The sequence below is a fragment of the Zea mays genome, chromosome 4 (assembly GCF_902167145.1).
Source record: "Zea mays cultivar B73 chromosome 4, Zm-B73-REFERENCE-NAM-5.0, whole genome shotgun sequence".
Classification (NCBI taxonomy): domain Eukaryota; kingdom Viridiplantae; phylum Streptophyta; class Magnoliopsida; order Poales; family Poaceae; genus Zea; species Zea mays.
Window position 1 is genome coordinate 44953561 of NC_050099.1, and position 24926 is coordinate 44978486.

The 24926-nt window shown below is 46.1% G+C and overlaps 2 protein-coding genes across 3 annotated transcripts; one reads left to right on the forward strand and one right to left on the reverse strand.

Moving 5' to 3' along the window:
- The first annotated feature begins 1709 nt into the window (after window positions 1-1709).
- Window positions 1710-8321, forward strand: LOC103653189 (type I inositol polyphosphate 5-phosphatase 12). 2 transcript variants are annotated; one of them, XM_008680148.3, is made up of 11 exons: window positions 1710-2726; window positions 3332-3584; window positions 3664-4468; window positions 5198-5322; window positions 5446-5530; window positions 6006-6159; window positions 6263-6294; window positions 6396-6663; window positions 6803-6926; window positions 7034-7400; window positions 7583-8321. In XM_008680148.3, the coding sequence occupies exons 1-11, from the start codon at window positions 1916-1918 to the stop codon at window positions 7961-7963; spliced, it is 3405 nt and encodes a 1134-aa protein (XP_008678370.1). In that variant the 5' UTR covers window positions 1710-1915; the 3' UTR covers window positions 7964-8321. The 2 variants fall into 2 exon arrangements, with proteins under 2 accessions (XP_008678370.1, XP_008678371.1); XM_008680149.4 differs by lacking the exon at window positions 3332-3584 and having other exon boundaries at window positions 1716-2721; window positions 7583-8264.
- A 1198-nt stretch (window positions 8322-9519) lies between these two features.
- Window positions 9520-12095, reverse strand: LOC103653190 (cytochrome b561 and DOMON domain-containing protein At5g47530). The gene is made up of 3 exons (XM_008680150.4): window positions 11311-12095; window positions 10210-10464; window positions 9520-10094 (listed from the first exon to the last, which is right to left on the reverse strand). The coding sequence occupies exons 1-3, from the start codon at window positions 11956-11958 to the stop codon at window positions 9804-9806; spliced, it is 1194 nt and encodes a 397-aa protein (XP_008678372.1). The 5' UTR covers window positions 11959-12095; the 3' UTR covers window positions 9520-9803.
- Between the last annotated feature and the right edge of the window lie 12831 nt (window positions 12096-24926).

The following is a 24926-nucleotide window of genomic DNA, read 5'->3' on the forward strand; positions in this document are numbered from 1 at the left end:
CATGTCTCATTCTTTTATAAGTAGATCTTTATTTAACTTATGTTGGTTAGTTTTGTTAATGTGTTCATCATTATTTACTAAACTATGATCGATGGTCAATTTATAACTTAGATTAAAGTTAAGATAATTATTTATAGAATAACCTCTTATACGATTTATGTTAACCAATTTATAATATAGTTTAATATTTTTAATCACATAAATCCTCTATAAAATCATAACTTCATAACTCCTTAGCCATAACTCCGATTTTAGTGGTTCTCGTTTCCGCGATCTCGTAGCAACGCGTAGATCATTATTATGTAGTATGTTCTTATGTTTGGTGTGATGTTAATTTTGTTTATACTATGTCTGTTTGTATTGCTACGACTAGCAGTGCGGTTACGAGGATCTGAAGAATCACCCTGGTATTTGGAATCTCAAGTGCCAAGCAAGTTGTGCCCTTGTCCACTTTTATTACCCAATAATGTTCTTTATTATCACTATTCAATGCATAGGTTTAATTTTGATGGGACCCAATAGGTCACCCTAGTCTGTTTATCTTTTACCTTGTTCACCCCTGAATCATTGGGTAGTTTTGTTATTGCTCTATATGGTTTTGGGATTAATATTTCATTATATCCATGTTCCAATTATTTTGTTATTTTATTTATGTTCATGTCAAGATCGTTATCTTTAATTGGAACATGGAGCTTAACTTGAGAAACACGTGCCACCACAAGGGTGGAATGGGACGCCCTTGGCTGACTAATTAGGAAAGCTAGTGGAAGACTACCTTACCCGAAAAAGGCAAGGGCAGTAGAGGAGTTGCAAGGAGGTTTTCGGGTTGATTTTGCTGCGATGGCGGTCAGACGGGGGATTCTTGCAAGTGCTCTTCCCATAAACTGTAGCGGGTTTTCGGAAGCTAGTGGAACTTTGTAAAGGCTTCGTAGTGTTGCCCTGTCTCGCTTCCTTGGTAGAGGTGTATGGGAGTCGCGATCCCTTGGCAGATGGGTAACATGACTTGTGGGTATATGGTACAACCTCTGCAGAGTGTAAAACTGGTATACTAGCCAAGCTCACGGTCATGAGCAACTTGGGACTCTCGCATGATTAATTTATGGAACTTAAATTCAATTTGTCATTTACATTGCATGAGATTATTTATTAATTTTGTTCTATTACTTTTATTAAGGTTTGGTATTTACTTACATTTAGTAACTGCTAATAAAATTTTGACCAACTTATTAAAAGCAATGCTCAGCTTTAATCCCTATTGGTAATCAGCCTTACACATTACATGAACTCTCACATTTGGTGAGTTCATGCCACATTATTTCCTCACAACTTGTTGAGTGATGAACATGTGTGAGCTCATTCTTGCTGTCTCACACCCCCCACAGGAGAAGAACAGGTGGTTCAAGAGGAGCCACACCACGAGGAGTTTGATTCGATCTAGGTGGCGTCTTCCAGTTGACTTGCGCCAAGAATGATTCTTAGTTCGTTTTATATTTATCTTTTATTTAGTAAGACTTGCGCTATGTAATAAATACTCTAATTATTGTGATATTTATCTTTATACAATCTGTTATTATATATGTTGTCTTCTTTGGCGCATGTATGAAATATACTCGGTTTGTTCCTTAAAACCGGGTGTTACACCCTGCCACCGTGGTCCCGGTCCACGAGGCATCCACCCATATAAACCCACATGCCAGCAATCCACGCTCACAACTCACAAGAGTTGTCTGTTGCCTCACCACCCCTCTGTCCCTGCTTCCTTCTGCTCCCGCAACGGGTGGCCTCCGTTCCCCGACCCCGCCCGACTCTCCCACACATCTCCGGCGCTCTCTTCGAGTCCTCCTGCAGTCCCGCCGCCTTCTCATCGCTACCAAAATTGCAAAGCCGGACTGGAACTCGCGTCGCGCGCAGGGGCATGGACCCGGACGACGAACCAGCGGCGCAGCGGAAAGCCGTCGACTTGCACCTGCCGCGCGACACGGAGCCTGCCTCCTCGCCCGCGTGCACCCGCCGCGCCGCGCCGCGCGTGCTCAGCTACTGTGACGTCCCTTTCGCCTCCGCCTCGGCGCAGCGCTGCGCATCATTCCCGCAGCGCCACGGAGAGCTGGCGCACGCCCGCTCGGCCTCCTTCGCAGCCTGGATCGAAGGCGGCTCGGCGTCGGCGCCGGCGGCGGCACTCGAGCGGGCCATGTCGCAGTACGGCGGTGCGGACGGCGCGCTGCCAGAGTTCGTCGGCGCCGGCGGTGGCGAGGGCATCTTCCGCGTGCCGCTCCGCGCGGCGATGCACCCGGCGCGCCCGCCGCCGCTCGAGGTGCGGCCCCACCCGCTGCGGGAGACACAGGCGGGCGCCTTTCTGAGGACGCTGGCCTGCGACCCGCGGCGACGGCAGCTGTGGGCGGGCGCCGAGTCCGGGGTTCGAGTGTGGGGCCTCCACGAGGTGTTCCGTGGGTGGTGGCCGGGCGCCGGGCCGCGGCGCCGCGGTGACGAGGAGGCCGCGCCGTTCAGAGAGTCCGTGCCGGTCCCGCCCGCGCTCTGCGCCGCTGTCGACGGCGCTAACGGGATGGTGTGGACGGGGCACAGGGACGGCAGGATCAGGGCGTGGCGCATGGACCACGCCGCGCCCGCCGGAGGATACTCCGCCGGCAGTGCGCCCATGTTCAAGGAGGCCCTCTCGTGGCAGGCGTACAGTCGCACGCCGGTGCTCGCCATCGTCGTCACGTTGTACGGTAACAAGCTTTGCTTACTCGATCATCTCGTTGTTTTGCACTCTGTTGGCTGCTTCTAGCAGAGTATTGGGAATCCAGAACGTTCGGTTTTACTGGTTGGTTTCACGTGACTGAAATGTGGTAGCTTAGCAATGAAGTTCTGGGACCTCCGGTAGTCAGTATCAGTATAGTTATTGACTCGTCGCTGACGAGAATTTTGAATCCCAAATTAGAACATTATTATCATGCCACCATCACCGTTAAATCTTAGCTATGTATGTTGAGTATTTTAGCATGTGGAACCTCTAACTATCATTATCCTTAAGAACTAATTTGCAAATCCAAATCGTTCCTTGTTGTTGCTGAGATATTCAGTGATGTTAACCATAATCTATATGGTTCTTGATCAACAACTCTGTACTCTCGATCAAAAGTTCTAAACCTATTCTCCCAGCTTCATTGGGACGCTTTCCTTTTGCTATCTGCCAATGGCTGAAACACTAGACCCTTATTGTTCGAGTTTATTCATCTCCGATGTTTTATAGTTTATGTGCTAACATAGATTTGGATTTAGAATGGCTAGAAGCTATCCAAATTTATTGTTTCATTTAATCTCTTGGAAACAGGTGAAATTTGGTCCGGATCAGAAGGCGGTGCCATAAAGGCATGGCCTTGGGACACCATTGCTAAGTCCCTCTCATTTACATCAGGAGAACGTCATAACGCTGCCTCGCTGGTTGAAAAATCTTATATTGACCTTAGAAACCATGCTACAATTGGTAACATGTGCTCATTGCCTGCTGCTGATGTGAAACACATGCTCGCAGACAACTGCCGAGCGAAAATTTGGAGTCTAACTAGCATGACATTTGCTCTTTGGTATACTTTGATAAATACAGATATATCTAACAGTTGACTCAAGTTCCTGGCTCTTATTTTTCTTATACATTTTATACAGGGATGCTAAGACTAGGGAACTTTTAAAAGTATTTGGCATCGATGGACAAGTCGACTTAGCTCGTCCTGAGGCCCCAGTAATGCCCGAACAATTCATAGAGGAAGAGATTAAAGTAAAACCCACAAAAAGGGAGAGGCCGCAAGGTTCTTTCACATTTTTTCAGAAATCTAGGAATGCCTTGATGGGCGCAGCTGATGCTGTACGCAGAGTTGCAACAAAAGGGACATTTGTCGAAGATAATCGGCGAACTGAAGCAGTGGCTCAAGCAATGAATGGGACAATTTGGTCTGGTTGCACAGATGGTTCAATTATTGTTTGGGATGGAAATGGGAATAGACTGCGAGAATTTCATTACCATAGTTCTTCTGTTCGATGCATAAAGACACTCGGAGACAAGGTTTGGGTGGGCTATGCAAGTGGCACTATTCAAGTTGTCGATGTCGAAGGTAACCTTCAGGCAGGATGGATTGGTCATAGCTGCCCAGTCATAGACATGGCAATTAGTGATTCTTACATTTTTTCTTTGGCACATCATGGTGGTATTCGAGGATGGCCTCTAAGTTCCCCTAGCTCCCTAGATGATATTCTATGCTATGAGTTGGCTAGCAGGGAACTGTTATACACAAGGCTAGAGAACCTTAAAATACTGGTTGGGACTTGGAATGTTGCACAAGAGAAAGCTTCTCCTGAAGCACTAAGGTCATGGTTGGGTGGTGCATTTTTTGATGTTGGGCTGGTGGTGGTTGGTTTGCAAGAGGTCGAGATGGGTGCTGGAGTTCTTGCCATGGCAGCTGCCAAAGAAAGTGTAAGATGCTTTGCCTCACCTTAATATTTATTTCTTTCAGCAAGTGTGAAGATAGCATTCAATTTGGCAAATAGGTGTCAGAACAGTGAGGAAAACAATCTGGTTAAGAATTTTGAATTGAAGATATTTAAAGAATAAGTATGCATAGTTTCTGACGATCTTCCTATTGTCTCTATTCCACCTGTTTCATGAATTTAGGAAGATTTTCGTATAAGCTTGTCCAAAATATGTGACCTCTTGAAAAATCGAGGGAGTATTCAATACCATTGTTTCGTTTTCTTGAACAATATTATGAAATATAGGGAATATTTGTGGACCTTGATGTTCATGGTCCTGAAGCATTCAATCATTTAGGTTTTTATTTGTGCCAAAATGCAATGTAAATACACCCTAATGCTTGTACTGTGTCTCCACCTTGTTATTATTTGCTCTCTATCGTGAGTTAAAGTTTTCAATGTTGTAGCTTAACTTGGGAAGTTAATTTATTCTGTTCTTGTGTTAATTATAGATCCAATTTTAGAAAGTATCCACTTTACCCCTGACAACTGAAAGGGCTGGAACACTAATAACTTTATATTTTTCCCTATTCATTACTGTATATTGATCTTTCTCCTACTGCTTTCAGTTTAATCGAGAAATGTCAACATTACCAGCTATCGTCACCTATACATTTGATTATTGTTCTTTAACGTGAATATTTGATTCAAAATAGCTCTCTTATGGCCTTAGGTAGGGCTTGAAGGCAGTGCCAATGGGCAGTGGTGGATAGACAGTATTGGCAAAACACTTGATGAGGGAATATCCTTCCACAGAGTTGGTTCAAGGCAGTTGGCAGGACTACTTATTGCTGCATGGTACTGATTAATCACGAATCATTTCTTAATGACACATTATAAATTTCTGTTCACATGATTATTACAGTTTGCGCTTCCATACTTATCCCATATTTCCACATTCTGTGTCATGATTATTTGAAGGGCAACGAATGACCTTAGGCCACATGTTGGTGATGTTGATACTGCTGCAGTGCCATGTGGCTTTGGGCGTGCTATTGGCAACAAGGTAAGTGATTATCTAGGCATCTTCACTTGTTTTTTTGTTTCTGATGAAGGTACCAGGTACCATCTGTGATCTGTGTACTACCACTAGGCATCGCCTAGCCTCTCTCTTCTGGACAATATAAAATAAAAGAAAATGTTTGCATAAAAAGGGAAAAGAGGGTGGCAAACTGCATGCCATATATTAGAGTTAGTGCAATATAGATTCAGTAAACTTATTAAAATGTGCTGTTCTTTTTGTGGCTGTACCATGGAGAAGCGATGGTGTCCACCTATGTTAGAACAAAAGAATTCAACTGACGACTAACTTTGGAAGGTTCCAACTTCAGTAATCTGTAGTCTGTAGATAAACTCTTGGAACTATATATTTGAATTCAATAGTTGATTATTAGCTTTTCATGCCTGACAAAGTTGTGCTCTAAATTTCCTTGGCTGTGCCACACTGTAGCTGTATAAATGACAGCCGATGCTTCTTTCAGGGTGGCGTCGGATTAAGAATAAGAGTCTTTGGTCGCAGGATATGTTTTGTAAACAATCATTTTGCTGCACATCAAGAGAATGTTAGCCGCCGCAATGCTGATTTTGACCGCATTTATCGGACAATGACTTTCACCAAACCTCAGGGATCTGCAGGTATTTTGTTGCCAAATGCCTCTTGGAAGCACTATTATTTACTAACATTGCTATACATAATACATGAAACAGTTACACATTTTCTTTATTTGTTGTACTACAGCTTCTGCTACAGCTGTCCAATTGCATAAAGCAGTGAGTGCATGCGATCATCAAGCTTTGTTCGCGGCAATAACTGGCTAGGTTTCGTCTTGGGTATGAAACTATTTATGTGTGCATACTTGTAATAATGGCAGGCTAATGAAAATCAAGCAGATGAAGGTAGGCCTGATCTGGCAGAAGCTGATATGGTTATCTTCCTTGGTGATTTGAACTACCGACTTGATGGCATCACCTATGATGAAGCAAGGGACATGGTCTCCCAGAGGAGCTTTGACTGGCTTAGAGAAAGGGATCAACTTCGAGCGGAAATGAAGGCGGGAAATGTGTTTCAGGGAATGCGTGAAGGCCCAATCAGATTTCCTCCAACCTACAAGTTCCAGAGACACCAGTCGGGTCTCTCAGGTACACTGCATTTGATGCTGCCTCATAGTACTTGCCTTGCCTCTTAAAAATGTGCATCTTTCGCTGCTCTATGGACAGTAACAGTACTCGTACCGCCTGCTTGAGATATGAGTTTGTTCCGTCATCTCCATATATGCAGGGTATGATTCAGGCGAGAAGAAGAGAATACCTGCTTGGTGCGACAGGATACTGTATCGAGATAGCCGTCCTGTACCAATAGCTGAATGCTCATTAGAGTGCCCTGTCGTCGCTGCAATCACAGCGTAAGATTTGACAGAGCCAGGCGTCTTTGTATCTTTACCATTCTGTGTGTGTGTGGAGGAAGAGAACTACTGGGTTCATGTGATCCTTTTTTTTTGCTCTTTGACAGGTACGAATCTTGCATGGATGTCACAGACAGTGACCATAAACCCGTGAGATGTACATTCAGCGTCGATATTGCAAGAGTAGACGAGCTGATAAGGAGGCAAGAGTTTGGAAAAATAATCGAATCTAACAAAAAGGTTCGCTCTTTGCTTCGAGAGCTCCGTTCTGTTCCGGACACCGTCGTCAACGCGAACAACATTACATTGGAAAATCACCAAGAAGATGTCATCCTCCGGATAACTAATAACTGTGAAACCAGCAAGGCCGCTTTTGAAATCCTGTGTGAAGGCCAGACAGTCAGAAAGCAGGGCGGAACCCAATCTGAGGAGCTGCTCCCAAGGGCGTCCTTTGGCTTCCCACTTTGGCTTGAGGTAAGTCAGTGAGTTACTCTCTCTCTCTCTCTCTCTCTCTCTCTCTCTCTCTCTCTCTCTCTCTCTCTCTCTCTCTCTCTCTCTCTCTTCTGTATTTCTACTGTTGTACCATCCTCCTTTACTGTGCTCGTCTATCTTGCCTTTACGGACAACCGATTCTCGCCCTGCGATGTCTCAAACAGGTCCAACCATCGATGGGTCTCATCGGCCCAGGAGAAACAGCGGAAGTCGTCGTGCGCCACGACGACTTCCTGACGCAGGAAGAGTACGTCGACGGAGCACAGCGGAACCGGTGGCGCGAGGCCACCCGAGACCTGGAGGTCGTGCTCTCGGTGACAGTCACGGGCAGCTCCAGCTCCTCGGCCGAGGCCGTCGCGCACAGGGTCACCGTCCGGCACTGCTGCCCGGCGCCTCCGGCTCCCCTGCCCGCCAACCGGCGCTCTGCCGCTGCCTCGCCTCGTGACGACGTTGCCGCGTCGGATAACCAGTCGAACCACCTGCACCGTTCCGATCTCGCCAGCTTCGGTAGCTCGGAGGTGCGTGACCTGTGCGGGGGCTTGTGAAAGCGAGTTTCGCTGCCTTTGCTTCATCGTCCTGCATTCCTGCTCCTTACATGTGCGTCGTCCTGCCGTTCTTTGCGTGTCGAATCAAAAAGCGAGAGAGAAAGAAAGAGAGAGGAAAAAAAAGGAAGAAAGAAGAGAGTGCAATTGTTGTAATTACCTGTAGTAGGTAAAATTTTCAAGCTAACCTTTTTTTTTTGACCTTCTTAAGTTAAGTAGTAGATGTGGCATTGAAATTGTGTTGGTGCAAAGTGGAGTGAGTGTATGGTTGTATGTATAGTAATGGAGGTTGTATGCTTGTATAGTCTATTGATTGGACGATGCTTTGCTCCTACTGCAATACAGCGCAACGAGAACTGCAGCTGCTCGCCTGCTCCTACAGCAACGCCACACCGCTTCTTTTTTTTTAAAAAAAAAACAGAGAGATAGAGAGAGGTCCGGAGATCGCGTTCATGGTGAGTTTGCTGGCTCCCCCTTTGACTCTGGAGACTGAAACCCTCCCATGCTTCCAGCCTTCCACCCACCAACAGAAGGTGACCGGCCGCACGAATGCTAGATTGCTAGTGCGGTTGAGGTGGACAGAAGCAGAGCCAGAGCCAGCCAAGTGCAGGCAGCGAAACAGAGACTTTCCAACTCCCCACTGATGAATGATGATGGGTCGTCATGCTCTCACGCACGCACCCAGAACAAAAGATTCAGCGATAAGCAGTATTGACAAGCAATGAAGCAGCGTAGGTTCGAAGCTTGGACATAACCCATATTCAAACTACACTTTATAAATAATGTAATATAAAATATAAAATAGTGTAAAACAATATTTTGGGTGACTGAACTGCTGAGAGATGGATATAGAATAGGACTAGGAGATACTGATGCGCAGTTAGGTTTCTGGTACACTGAACTGAACAGTGCAGGGCTCCATCCCAAGCCCCGCGACAATTTTATCATTTGGTGTGAGCCGGTCGGTAGTAGCTGGGGTTTGGCCAGGCGTTTAGGTTGCGTATCCACCGCCGGCGAAAAGCTTTGGAATTTTGGGGAAGCTTCGAGCTGGCAGGACGGGAGATCACAAGGATCGTCAAGTGTCGCAGCAAGCTAGCAGAAATGAACCGCATGTTGTGGTTAGAGTTTTTGCTGGTGTTCTTATCTCTCTATATATCTTGTACCGTGTCTCTCGTGCGCCGCCTCCTCTTTCCACCACCAGAGGAAAAAAGTGGCGCTCTACATCCAGCGCCACAAGCTTTTTTTTTTCTCCAGTTCCCACTGTCGAAGCGAACCAAGCCAAGTGAGCCACACGCTATACTCCTCTCGGATCACTCTCATGTGTGGATGGATTCGCGTGGACGCATGAGCCGAACGCCTTGGCAAAGGTGGACTGGTGGGTCGCGCGGCGACGTCGACACTTGGCGTTGTGTTGTGTGGGGCTTCCACTACGTGTACCGTCCCGTTCCCATCCCAGCTTCACCAACCAACCAGCTACAGCTACTGACCGAGCACACCTCACCAGCCTTTTTTTTCTCCTCTTTGCGAGATGGAGCAGCAGCCAAAATAGCATGATCCCAGAACGCAAGTGCATGATCAGATCAGCATTCACGAACGAACAGAAACAAAAAGGCAACAGCCAAAGACCAATGCCGCCGGCCGGTATCACACTCACTCATCTCCAGTATACGAACGTGCAGTATACACACACACACAGAGACACCTACCATACAATGAAGATACACACACTAGCTAGCTAACCCAACCCATCGTAAGGCCTACTACTCTGAAGATCAGATCAGATCAGATAGATATATAGTGAGACGCCCCCGACGACGACGACGATGAGGTATATATATATATATTACATAGACAGCGGCAAGCGGCCGGCGTTGGAGGTCTTTTCCTCCTGCTTCCGGCGCCGCAGCACGACGCCCCACGTGACGGCCTCCAGCGCCACGGCGACGGCGGCCAGCACGGAGACGGCGGCGACGTAGCCCGTCCTCCACCTCCGCTCCACGTCCAGGATGGCCATGCCCTTGAAGACGTTGACGACGCCCAGCACGATCACCGTGTACCCCACCGAGTGGTGGTACGCGTTCCAGTACACCCGGTACTTGTGCTCCTTCTTCGGCCTCAAGAACAGCGCAAAGACCTACTAGCAGCCAAAAGCAAAGCAGAGCAGAGCAAAGCCAAAGCCATGAGAAGGAAGGATGGGTCATGGGTGTGTGCTGCGCCTGCGCTGCGCTGTGAAGTGTGGAGTCAGTTACCTGCAGAGTGCCGAGGGCGAAGACCGTGATCCCGATGTTCCGGTGGAGCGAGTAGGTGATCCCCTTGGACAGGTTCCCGAGGTGGATGCCGGTGGCCCAGCCGGACACCCCGACGCCGTACCCGGCCAGCTGGCACGCCACGTGGAGGTAGAACCAGGCCGGGTCGGCGGACCTGAACGTCTTGAGGTACCGAGCGAAGGTGGCGCCCATGGGCAGCAGGAGGCCCCAGCTCACGGCGTTCAGGATCCCGTGCGTCTGCGTGCCGGATCAGAACGGTTTCAGTTAATCAGTTCGATCTACTACTGGACAGTATAGTAATAGCAGTGCGTCGAAATCCGTAGTGTACGTACGTACGGGTGAGGAAGACAGGAGCCTGATGTACTGTCAGTCTGTCACACGGTCAGCAAACGCTGCCTGCCGTACGGACTAGGACTAAGGGGGTGTTTGGTTGCCCCTGCTAAAGTTTAGCCCGGGTCACATCAAGCGTTTGACTTTCAAATAAGAGTATGAAATATAGACCCAACCAACTGGACTAGATTCGTCTCGTCTTTTAATCTTCGGCTGAGAAATTAGTTTTATAATCCGACTACATTTAATACCCGAAACGGAGGTTCAAACATTCGATGTGACGGGGGCTAAATTTTAGTTTGGGGTAACCAAACACCCCCTAATACGGTTTTGATTTCAGTCGGGGACTATCGTAGAACAACATGACTTCACGCATTTTCCAATCCTGGAAATTTTAAATCGGTCCCTACATCGACATGCGACAAACTTAAATTTGTGTGGCTTGTTTTTTTTCAGATAAAGGAATTATCTCTTTTTTTTCAGTTGCAGTAACGCTTCATGTGAAGGTGCCTCATGTGAATACAGTAACGCTTCATGTGGATACAGAAGAGCTCCTTTGCTAAAAAGGTTATTCTTTTTTTATTATTAAAAAAAGGTGAAAATTGGGTCAGGGATCGAACACTAGTAGAGCTGTGCTGTGAATGGGATCAAATTGTCTCTAAAATTTTGCACCGGGGCGTGATAAGCAAAGAAACGAACGGATGGTTTAGCACGAACAGACAAAAGGGGGGGAACGGAGCCGGAGCGACTCACATTTTTCTTCCTGAGGATACTGCCCCCACCGCTGGCGGCGGCGGTGGCGCCGGTGAGGAGGTTCAGCGTGCCCTTGGCGTTCATGTTGTCGCCTTTCATTTCGTGTATCTGGATCCCGCCGGAGTAGGGCCCCACCTGCCACACCTGGTTGACCTCGGCGCCGCCCGTGCCGTTCGGGAGCTTGAGCGTGCCGAAGATCCGGACGCGGCCGTCGCCGCCGAGCTCGGCGGCGAGGTCGGACGTCGGGTAGGCGAGGGGGGCCCCCGGGGAGCCGAGCGAGGTGCCGGAGATGCTGTAGGTCTGCACCTCGTACGCGCCGCCGCCGCCGCCGCCGCCGCTGGGGACGGCCACCAGCGCCTGCGTGCCGTCCATGCTCTGGCCCTTGGGGTTCAGGCCCCAGGCGACCCACCCGCCGGCGGACGGCGGGGCCGCCAGGAACGCCACCGACAGGGACGACGCCGCGGCGTCGTAGGACCAGTGCAGCGACGCGCCGAGGCGGGGCAGGTCGGCGCACGTCTGGAACACGCGGTTGCTGGACAATTTCTCCGCCGCGCAGGCACCGGCGCCGGCGCCCGCCGCGCGCGCGGGCGCGTACGCCGCCGCCACCGTGGCGGCGAGGACGGCCAGGAGGAGCCGCGGGAAGGACATGGCCGCGGCCGCGCGCGGGGGCAGTCTTGCGGGTGGGGCAGGAACTGTAGCCTCCGAGCCCAAGGAGGGGAAACGAGAAACTCAGGAAAAAGAGAAGGGTTGCGGATTTTTGGGTCCGTAGTTGGAGCTCAGATTCTGCAGTGGGCAGTGGGCGCGGTTAATAAGGAGGAGGACACGAGGCCGGAGAGGACGGTGGACAGGTGGATGCCTGCGATTGGTCACCGCGCCCGTTTACATGAATCCATTCATGGAACGGAGAAGTATTTTGTGCTACACAACACAAATCTTCCGTGCGTAAGTTAATGATGCTGACGATCTTTCAGTTACTGAGAGGGGAAAAGTGAAGTCAAAAAAATGTCAGTATGTATTACTTATATTTATTTGTGCTCCACTCTCCCAGTCTGCAAAAATGAGCGCGGGGCACAACTGTTTATTTTCAATATAGAATAAATATTATAAATATTGTGAATATAGAAACCGTACGAATACTTCATACGCACAAAAACTGATTAGTCACATTCGAAATGACTATATGAGCACGAATGCTTTTTTTTACAAAGAGACAAAGCCCTCTATTTTATTATAAAATACTCCCTCCATTCATAAATATATGGCATCGTTAACTTTTAAAAAAACTTTGACAACTTGTCTTATTCAAAAAAAATGAGTTGTCATTTTTTATGATTTGTTTTTATGGTAGTTTGTGGTTGACTTAAAATTTTACATTTTTGAATAAGACAAGACAACGGTATCATAAATTTGTGAATGGTGGTAGTAGGATCCAAAGTTCATCAAGTGATACAAATGATCCATCATGACCGGCACATTGGCCTAGCCCATCTAGATGGAGCACTTTCAGGAAAAAGGATAAGCAGACCACAACAGGAACCACAAACGCAGATACAAACATATTATTAAGCTTCCCCTCGTGAGGCGATACAAGGGACATCTCAAACTATTGCAAACATCAACTAGCAACTCCAGAACAAAGGCTTTGTCATACAAAGCTCCCAGCAGTTCGTCTATCCAACGGCTCCCATCTAAAAGCACGCTTCAAAGCTTCATCTGTCGTCCTTCTGATGCACCATCTTTCTTTTATTTTGGAGGGAGAAGCTTTCAACTTAGGTTCTGTTAGCAGGCAACCTAATTTTTATTTTTTTTAGCTAGGAGAAATCAGCTTCTTAGTTTTTAAGAAACTGAGAATTGAATTCCTATAAATTGAGGTATAAGGCTGGGCACAGTCGCGAGCTGTAAAAGATACGCTATACACATGCAGTCACACATGCAGTAAGAAAAGGGTGCAACAGCGGACGCTATCACCTGCGCTATTTTGCAGTCACACATCCAGAACTCTGCAGGTAGAGCTGTACGGGCATCAACGCTATAGCAATAAAATAAACCGGACGGAGGTAGAGCTGTACGGGCATCAACTCTGCAGGTAGAGCTACAGGCAGAGAGCAGCAGCATGGGTACGGTGTGTTGGTATAGAGTTGAGATATAGAGTAAACATGACTGTAGAAGATTGTGGTATAGAGTAGATAATCTTGCTGACGGGGATAGAATATTCCTTTTAGAGTAGAAATTTAGAGTAGTATGAATGCGGATAGCCTAAATCGGTATGTTTGAAACTATCTTAATTTCATAAATCAGTTTCTTAAAAACTAGGTGCTTACAATCAGAACCTTAATAACTTGTGTTGACTTTTTTTTGAAATCCTTTCGGACTAAAACGAGTGACCAACATAAAGGTTGCATAACATTCGTGCCAGACTCCGCACGTTAGCCAGGTCAGTGCTTACGCATTGCTGTTACTGCTGCTGCCCGTCGGGTCGGGTCAGCGCTGGGCTGCCACCAAGGGCATTGTAGCCGAAGCACTGGCCAGTCGCCGAATCTGAGGTTGAGCACGTGAATTGCCAAACTGATGAAGAAGGACTGAAGGAGGTGCGGAGGAGCGCTGTGGACCCTGGAGCGGGTTGGCCACGGCGGTCAGTCCGCCTCGCCAAGACGAAGATCTTCATGCAGAGACTCGGCTGCGGGCTGCGCCAGCCACAGACTCTCCGGTCACCCTCGTGTTTGTCTGTCGTGCGAGTCTGTCTGTCTGTCTGTCTCGTCCTCCCGGTCCGTCGCAGGCCTGGTTTTTAGGGCTGGAAATAGATGTCTGGAAATTCAAATTATCCGTATTCGTATTTGCTAAAACTGCTAATATGGATATCCGTATCCGTATTCGATTTTAATATGGATGTCAAATGGATATATTTGATTTCGATTTATAGTACTTTTCTTTATCCGATTTCATATTCGTATTCGAAAAAACCATGAAACATTCGATGTTATCCGTATTCGTGAAAAAAATGTTCCATGAAACCATTTAAAACTTAACTTTATCACTAATTACTAATTAAAAATGATTTTAAGTTTAATAATATACTAAAAATGATATATATCATTTAAAATATTAAAAAAATATTTATATGATAAATAAATATATCATATATTTCTAGTGATATTCAATAATAAAATTTAATAGGTTTCATAAACATTCAATTATAACTCTCCACTTTATCTATATAGTGAACACATCTCAACGAAGTTCCATAAACATTCAACTATAACTCTCCACTTTACAATAAAGATATAAATTTCTTCATGTTTTCATTAAAGTTTTGTTACACACATTTATATAAGACATTCATTCATTTTAGAACGAAAAAGTTGTTTTTCTTGGTACATTTACTATTTTATATCAATTTTAGTTTACTTGTATTTGTATAAATGTCACTTACTAAATATCACGTGTTGTTGTTTACCTTTTGTTACACGATTCAATAGTTTAAAAATATTATTTATATAGTTTTATTGACTTAGATATAGAGTATCATGAGAAATCTATTTTTTTTAAGTTTGTTTTGACTATCTATAAACTTGTACTTAAATAAAAATTCACATATACATATGTTAAATTTTAGAGTATGCTATTTGAGTTGAATTGAGTAAATATTCGAATAAGAATTCATATTCGACTATCCGTTTTGTATTCGTATCCGAAGATATTTGAATTCGTATCCGAATCCGGACTAAAATATGGTAAACTGCAACATTCGAATTCGTATCCGTGCGTATTCGATCCGTTTCCACCCCTACTGGTTTTGAGGGCTCCCAAGCGCTGACTCGTGTGCGACGACCATGGGTACTCTCCCGTGCAATGCAATTGCCTCGCCGGTCTCAGGAAGCCCCAGCCCCCAGGCCCCAGCCCCATTGCTACCGTTCAGGTTTCAGCAGGTAGCGTGCTTCCCCAAAACGCACGCGGCGGGCGGCCGTGACGAACCCGCAGCGACCCGGGAACTCGGTCTGGGCCGCGCCTAGCTGCGAACTTTGGGCCGGGACGCACGTCACCGCGCGGGACTTTAAACGCTGGGCGGTTGCCGTTGCCGGCGCCGGCGGCTTTAAGCCGCCTTGATTGCCTTGGCTCCAAGCTGAACTCAGCCACTCGCGACGGAACCCGTCGTGTCTCGTGTCGTCGCACGCATACACACGGTAGATGGCTGCATGCCGCACGCACACGCGGACGCCGCTCCGGCGCCCCGGTTAAGACGCCACGCCAGACTAGGACGCTGCTGCTGTCCGCACGCACGGTCGACGTGCCGGGCACACTGCACGAACCGAGTCGGTCCACTGACATCGCCCATTCGCCACCGAACCTTAGCTTTTTTCCCCCCAAATAACGACGCGGGGTTTCTCGTCGATACGGACCAGAAGCCCGTCCGCACGCCGGCCCGGCACGTCCGCGTCGCAGCGGACCGACGGACGGACGCCCGTGGCCGCGCATGGGTGGCTGCGCTCTGTTCGCGCACCGCCACAGGCGACACAGGCTCCGGGGGAACCCGTGGCAGGGCCGCAGGGGACGCGGGGGGACAGCGACGGGAGCCAGCCAGTGAGCCAGGCGACGTCGCGACGAGACAATGGGAGCCGCGGCCGGTGCGAGCTTATTTGGCGCGTGGCGACGGCGCGACGTCCCATCGGGTTGATTCCATGCGAGAGAGCGAGACCCCGACGAAAACGACGCGACGCGCGGCGCTTCGGTCCGTCCTGACCCCTGAGACGACGGACCCTGCATGACGCCACCGTGACGCCCGCATGGCGTGGGCGTGGCGGTACGGTGCCAATTGCCATCATGCAAAGCCATGTAACCTACGTATCACATGGAATGGTGGCACGTGCAAAACAACACACACAGAATCGTGGCTCATGCAAAGTCATGTTGTTATGTATATCACGCAGCATGTGGACGATAGACATCTCTTTTAGTACTGATTTGGTGATCGGGGATCTCCATGAGAAGAAATCCTCTTGTTATTCAAAATTAAATTGCAAGGGGATTCCTCCCCCATGGATCCATTCGGGATCCCTAATCACCAAATCAGGCCTTAGAGCTGTGACCCCCATATGCACCTTAAAATTGAATAGCACTAGTAGAAATGAGCTCTAAGCTGACGACACGTAGAAATTTATACTCTCAATTTCAGTTACCGCGCGCTACTGAAAATAAACAGGTGGACCCGCCTTAAGGAACCGCAAATGGAAATGAGCTATTTCTACTAACGGTTGTGTTAAGTGAATCGCCAGTGGAAAGGTGCTATTTACACTGGCGGTAGTGTTAAGTGAACCACAAGTGAAATGTTATTTCCACTGCCTGTGCACTTTGCCAACCGCCAGTGGAACGGGCTACTTCCACTTCGGTTTTGTTAACACAACCGCTAATGAACCGCCAGTGCACCGATTTGTCTGATAAAGTAATTTTATAAAAGTATAAATGTATTAACATTCACCCAATACATTGCATGATTACTCAGCACCAGAGAATACTCAGTACATAATACATTACAAACACGATGATACTCCAGTAATCTTCACTTGCCTGCTTCTAATCTCTCACTACATGCACTACATCAATGAGATACATTACATAAATGTATTAACATTCATCTAACTATTTCATTACATCTAGCTACTTCATTACATACACTACATCAATGATACTCCAACAGCGGTCCAATCTCTAACTAATGTCATTTCTTGACTTGCATTAACATTCACCCAATCTGACACATCGTAATCAGCTTGGCCATGCGAACTACTCCCTGATCCTCCTCTGTGGCCACGGTCCAACAAATAGTTGTGTAAAGCAAAACAAGCAATTACAATCTTTACTTGCCTGCTTCTTTTCGTACATTGGGAGTCCTTGTAGCACATGCCATCTTGATTTGAGAAGTCCAAAATCCTGTTCAACTACATTTCACAGACTCGAGTGGTGGAAATTGAACTTTTCCTACACAGTTTTTGTTCCTCTTCGATTAAAATCTTCTAAACGATGCCTCTGATTCTGATATGGTGGCAAGTAACCTTCACGAATTAAGTAACCAACATCCACTAGATAATACCTCCCTGTACACAAAAAAATAAACTCAGAAAAACATTTACTAGATCGTAATGAAGACAATGTATACAATGCCAACATAACATGCCTAACTGCTGATGGGTGTGGATAATTCGCTTCTTCCATATAATTCCAGAGCACTGCCGCATATCATGACAAGAACCAGCTAACCCAGCATCAAGAAAAGTGAACCACATATCCATGTCCACTATACCTAATATATTGTAGCTAGGCCATCCTTTTCTGTTTATGTAGTCAAGCCTCGACTAATGACATACGTGAACTGGAATGTGTGTACCATCTAAGGCTCCTATACACCCGTCAAAGAAAGGGGCATAAGGTCTGAGCTTTTATGCACTTTAGAATATGTTGGATCCTTTGGACATATAATGGTTTGTGCAAAACAATACATAGCATCTGCCATCATAGTCATTTTCCTACTAATGGTATCCAAAGACCTTTCGAATCTGGCTCTAATTTGGCGTGTCGCTTGTTGTGACCCACAAGCCCATAAGAACATCCCTAATGCCTCACATGACTCCACCTCTTGTGTTGACCTTAACCCGTGATACCTCACTAAAGTATCTTGCAATACCATAAAATCATCTGGAGTCAGTGGCGGACACAACTTCTATGCTTAGGGTGTGCTAGAAAAAAATATAAAACATACAAACAAAAAATAGGAATCAACAAGACTCGAACTTTGACCACCAAGTTTAAAATATAGCACTTATACCACTATGCTAACTACTCTAATGTAATCTTAGGGTGTGTCGTGACCCATATGGACCACCCACTGGGTCCGCCCCTGTCTGGAGTCATACGAAAATTGTCACGAGACTTCCTAAAATCCCTCAAAATATGTTCCACCCATTGATGTCCTGTCACGTGCGATAATGGAGGAGGAGGATTAATCATAGGAGCAACAGTACACGAACGAGAAGCGAAATCAGATAGAACGATAATTGTTTTGCATTTTTTGTTTTCATAATCAAGACCAATATGCTCTTTGAAGCTGCGATACACTTGTTGCAATCCATGTTTAGTTAAGCCTAAGCTAGTGAAGTTATTAAGGTTATTCTGAATGATGCATAGGTCGAGGAATATTTTTGTTGTCGCCGCATCCCAGTTGGTACAGTCCGAACTCATCTGTGGGCAAGTTGCACATGCAAGAAACTATTTGGTACATATACAAAGGCGCATTTAACAATTTCTGAAATAGAGGACATGTAGTAAAAGAAACAACATAGATAAGTTATGCATATAAGAAGAACTTGACGTGGCAGTTCTGAAAGGGAAATAGGCTTACACCTTTTCCTAAATTGATTTTGGTGGTTGAATTGCCCAACACAAATAATTGGACGAACTAGTTTGCTCTAGTCTATAAGTCTTACAGGTGCCAAAGGTTCACAATAAGCCAATAAAAAGACCAAGAAAGGGTTCAAACAAAGAGAGAAAAAGACAACCCAAAGGCACCCTGGTCTGGCGCACCGGACTGTCCGGTGTGCCAGCGGAGCAACGGATACTTCACGAGCAACGGTCGACTGTAACGCATTTAATGCGCGCCTGCGCGCGCAGAGGTCAGAGCACGCGCAGAAGGCGCACCAGACAGTCTACAGGACCTGTCCGGTGCACCACCGGACAGCTTAGGGGCCCCACCTGTCAGAGCTCCAACGGTCAGAACCCAACGGCCGGCTGACGTGGCTGGCGCACCGGACTGTCCGGTGGCACACCGGACTGTCCGGTGCGCCATGCGACAACAACCTTCCAACGGCCACTTTTGGTGGTTGGGGCTATAAATACCCCAACCACCCCACATTCAATGGCATCCAAGTTTTCCACCTTCAACACATTACAAGAGCTATAGCATTCAATCCTAGACACAACCAAAGAGATCAAATCCTCTCCCAAGTTCGGAATCACTCCAAATCAAATAGTGACTAGAGAGAGTGTCATTTGTGTTCATTTGAGCTCTTGCGCTTGGATTGCTTCTTTTCTTCCTTCATTCTTGTGATCAAACTCAATTGTAACCAAGGCAAGAGACACCAATTGTGTGGTGGTCCTTGCGGGGACTTTGTGTCCCGTTTGATTGAGAAGAGAAGCTCACTCGGTCTAAGTGACCGTTTGAGAGAGGGAAAGGGTTGAAAGAGACCCGGTCTTTGTGACCACCTCAACGGGGAGTAGGTTTGCAAGAACCGAACCTCGGTAAAACAAATCATCGTGTCTCACTCTTTATTTGTCCGCGATTTGTTTTTCACCCTCTCTCTCGGACTCGTTCATATTTCTAACGCTAACCCGGCTTGTAGTTGTGCTTAAGTTTATAAATTTCAGATTCGCCCTATTCACCCCCGTAGGCAACTTTTAATTGGTATCAGAGCTCGGTGCTTCATTAGAGCCTAACCGCTCGAAGTGATGTCGGGAGCATCCGCCAAGAGGGAGATCGGGACCGGCGAGAAGTCCGCCACAAGCCATGGGAAGGCTCCATCCGGGGAGTCCGCCAACAAGGTGAAGGGATCCCCTTCACACAACAAGTCGCGTCGGAGCGGTGACAAGAAGAAGAAAATGAAGAAGGTGGTCTACTACGAGACCGACTCTTCGTCGCCATCCACCTCCGGCTCCGACACGCTGTCCGTCACTTCTAAGCGCCATGAGCGCAAGAAGTTTAGTAAGATTCCCCTACGCTATTCTCGCATTTCAAAGCATACTCCATTACTTTCTGTCCCATTAGGCAAACCACCGGCTTTTAACGGTGAAGATTATAGTAGGTGGAGTGAAATGATGAAGTTTCACCTAACCTCACTCCACACAAGTATATGGGACATTGTTGAATTTGGAGTACAGGTACCATCCGTGGGGGATGAAGATTATGATGAGGACGAGGTGGCCCAAATCAAGCACTTGAACTCTCAAGCAACTACTATACTCCTCTCCTCTCTAAGTCCGGAGGAGTATAATAAGGTGCAAGGGTTGAAGAGCGCCAAGGAGGTTTGGGACGTGCTCAAGACCGCACACGAAGGAGATGAAGTGACCAAAATCACCAAGTGGGAGACGATTGAGGGGGAGCTCGGTCGATTCCGACTCAACCAAGGCGAGGACCCTCAAGCAATGTACAACCGACTCAAGACCTTGGTGAACCAAGTGCGCAACCTCGGGAGCACAAAATGGGATGACCATGAAATGGTCAAGGTTATTCTTAGATCACTTGTTTTTCTTAACCCTACGCAAGTTCAATTAATTCGTGGTAGTCCTAGATACACACTAATGTCTCCCGAAGAAGTGATAGGAAATTTTGTGAGCTTTGAGTTGATGATCAAAGGCTCAAAGAAAATCATCGAGCTAGATGGCCCCTCCACGCCCGAAGCACAATCGGTCGCATTCAAAGCAACGGAGGAGAAGGAGGAGTCTACATCAAGTAGACAACCCATCGACGCCTCTAAGCTCGACAATGAGGAGATGGTGCTCATCATCAAGAGCTTCCGCCAAATCCTCAAGCAAAGGAGGGGGAAGGATTACAAGCCTCGCTCCAAGAAAGTTTGCTACAAGTGTGGTAAGCCCGGTCATTTTATTGCAAAATGTCCACTATCTAGCGACAGTGACAGGGGCGACGACAAGAAGGGCAAGAGGAGAGAAAAGAAGAGGTACCACAAGAAGAGGGGCGGTGATGCCCATGTGTACCACGAGTGGGACTCCGACGAGAGCTCCACCGACTCCTCCTCCGACGAGGACGCCGCCAACATCGCCATCACCAAGGGCCTCCTCTTCCCCAACGTCGGCCACAAGTGCCTCATGGCAAAGGACGGCAAAAGGAAGAAGGTAAAATCAAAATCGTCCACTAAATATGAAACCTCTAGCGATGAGGATAACTCTTGTGATGAGGAGGATAATTTGCACATCCTTTTTGCTAACCTAAACATGCAACAAAAAGAAAAATTAAATGAATTAATTAGTGCTATTCATGAGAAGGATGAACTCTTGGATTCTCAAGAGGACTTCCTTATTAAAGAAAACAAGAAGCATGTTAAGGTTAAGAATGCTTATGCTCTAGAAGTAGAAAAATGTGAAAAATTATCTAGTGAGCTAAGCACTTGTAATGATATTATTGCCAACCTTAGAAATGAAAATGCTAAATTAATTGCTAAGGTTGATTCTAATGTTAGTGATGTTTCAATTCCCAATCTTAAAGATGATAATGTTAGTTTACTTGCTAAGATTGAAGAATTGAATATCTCTCTTGCTAGCCTTAGAAATGATAATGAAAAATTAATTGCTAAGGCTAAAGATTTAGATGTTTGCAATATTACCATTTCCAATCTTAGAAGTGAAAATGACATTTTACATGCTAAGATTGTTGAACTAAAATCTTGCAAACCCTCTACATCTACCGTTGAGCATGTTTCCATTTGCACTAGGTGTAGAGATGTTAACATTGATGCTATTCATGATCATATGGCTTTAATTAAACAACAAAATGATCATATAGCAAAATTAGATGCTAAAATAGCCGAGCATGACTTAGAAAATGAAAATTTTAAATTTGCTAGAAGCATGCTCTATAGTGGGAGACGCCCTGGCATCAAGGATGGCATTGGCTTCCAAAAGGGGGACAATGTCAAACTTAATGCCCCTCCTAAAAGATTGTCTAACTTTGTTAAGGGCAAAGCTCCCATGCCTCAGGATAACGAGGGTTACATTTTGTACCATGCCAGTTATCCCGAGAGCAAAATTAGGAGAATTCATTCTAGGAAGTCTCACTCTCACCCTAATCATGCTTTTATGTATAAGGGTGAGACATCTAGCTCTAGGCAATCAACCCGTGCAAAATTGCCTAAGAAGAAAACTCCTATTGCATCAAATGATTCTAACATTTCATTTAGAACTTTTGATGCATCTTATGTTTTAACTAACAAATCCGGCAAGGTAGTTGCCAAGTATGTTGGGGGCAAACACAAGGGATCAAAGACTTGTGTTTGGGTACCCAAAGTTCTTGTATCTAATGTCAAAGGACCTAAAACCGTTTGGGTACCTAAAATCAAGAACTAAATCTGTTTTGTAGGTTTATGCATCCGGGGGCTCAAGTTGGATCATCGATAGCGGGTGCACAAACCATATGACAGGGGAGAAGAAGATGTTCTCCTCCTATGAGAAAAACCAAGATCCCCAACGAGCTATCACATTCGGGGATGGGAATCAAGGTTTGGTCAAAGGATTGGGTAAAATTGCTATATCACCTGACCATTCCATTTCCAATATTTTTACTTGTAGACTCTTTAGATTATAACTTGCTTTCAGTTTCGCAATTATGTAAAATGGGCTACAACTGTCTTTTTACGGATACAGGTGTTACTGTCTTTAGAAGAAGTGATGATTCAGTAGCATTTAAGGGAGTGTTAGAGGGTCAGCTATACTTAGTAGATTTTGATTGCTAAGACTAACATGGGCTGGCTCTGGCATCGCCGACTAGCACATGTTGGAATGAAGAATCTTCATAAGCTTCTAAAGGAAGAACACATTTTGGGACTAACAAATGTTCATTTTGAGAAAGACAGGGTTTGTAGCGCATGTCAGGCAGGGAAGCAAGTTGGTGTTCATCATCCGCACAAGAACATTATGACGACTGATAGGCCACTCGAGCTCCTACACATGGACCTATTCGGCCCGATAGCTTACATAAGCATCGGCGGGAGTAAGTGCTGTCTAGTTATTGTGGATGACTATTCTTGCTTCACTTGGGTGTTCTTTTTGCAGGAAAAATCTCATACCCAAGAGACCTTAAAGGGATTCTTGAGACGGGCTCAAAATGAGTTCAGCTTGAGGATCAAAAAGATTAGAAGCGATAACGGGACGGAGTTCAAGAACTCACAAATCGAAGGCTTCCTTGAGGAGGAGGGCATCAAGCATGAGTTCTCCTCTCCCTACACGCCAAAACAAAATGGTGTAGTGGAGAGGAAGAATCGAACTCTATTGGATATGGCAAGAACCATGCTTGATGAGTACAAGACTTCGGATCAGTTTTGGGCCGAGGCGGTCAACACCGCTTGCTACGCCATCAACCGGTTATATCTACACCGAATCCTCAAGAAGACATCATACGAACTCCTAACCGGTAAAAAGCCCAATGTTTCATATTTTAGAGTCTTTGGTAGCAAATATTTTATTCTTGTTAAGAGAGGTAGAAAATCTAAATTTGCTCCTAAGGCTGTAGAAGGCTTTTTACTAGGATATGATTCAAACACAAGGGCATATAGAGTCTTTAACAAGTCCTATGGACTAGTTGAAGTTTCTTGTGATATTGTGTTTGATGAGACTAACGGCTCTCAAGTAGAGCAAGTTGATCTTGATGAGCTAGGTGATGAAGAGGCTCAGTGCGTCGCGCTAAGGAACATGTCTCTTGGGGATATGTATCCTAAGGAACCCGAAGAGCCTCCAAATGCACAAGATCAACCATCTTCCTCCATGAAAGTATCTCCACCAACTCAAGATAAGGATGAGGCTCAAAATGATGAAGGAGAAGATCAAGAAGTTGAGCCACCTCAAGAGGAGAGCAATGATCAAGGGGGAGATGCCCATGATCAAGATGAGGAAGATGAACAAGTTCCAAGGCCGCCACACCCAAGAGTCCACCAAGCAATCCAACGAGATCACCCCGTGAACACCATCCTCGGTGATATTCAAAAGGGGGTAACTACTCGATCTCGTGTTGCTCATTTTTGTGAACATTACTCTTTTGTTTCCTTTATTGAGCCAACCAGGATAGAGGAAGCACTTCAAGATTCGGATTGGGTGGTGGCGATGCAAGAGAAGCTCAACAACTTCACTAGGAATGAGGTATGGCATTTAGTTCCACGTCCTGATCAAAATGTTGTAGGAACCAAGTGGGTCTTCCACAACAAGCAAGATGAGCATGATGTGGTGACAAGGAACAAAGCCCGACTTGTGGCCAAGGGATATTCACAAGTCGAAGGTTTGGATTTCGGTGAAACCTATGCACCCGTAGCTAGGCTTGAGTCAATTCGCATATTACTTGCCTATGCTACTTACCATGGCTTCAAGCTTTATCAAATGGACGTGAAAAGTGACTTCCTCAACGGACCAATCAAGGAAGAGGTCTATGTTGAGCAACCTCCCGGCTTTGAAGATGGTGAGTATCCTAACCATGTGTATAAACTCTCTAAGGCGCTTTATGGGCTCAAGCAAGCCCCAAGAGCATGATATGAATGCCTAAGAGATTTTCTTATCACTAATGGATTCAAAGTCGGAAAAGCCGATCCTACTTTATTTACTAAAACTCTTGACAATGATTTGTTTGTATGCCAAATTTATGTTGATGATATTATATTTGGGTCTACTAACAAATCTACTTGTGAGGAATTTAGTAGGATCATGACACATAAATTCGAGATGTCTATGATGGGGGAGTTGAAGTACTTCTTAGGATTTCAAGTAAAGCAACTCCACGAGGGCACCTTCATTAGCCAAACGAAGTATATTCAAGACATTCTAAACAAGTTTGGGATGAAGGATGTAAAGCCTATCAA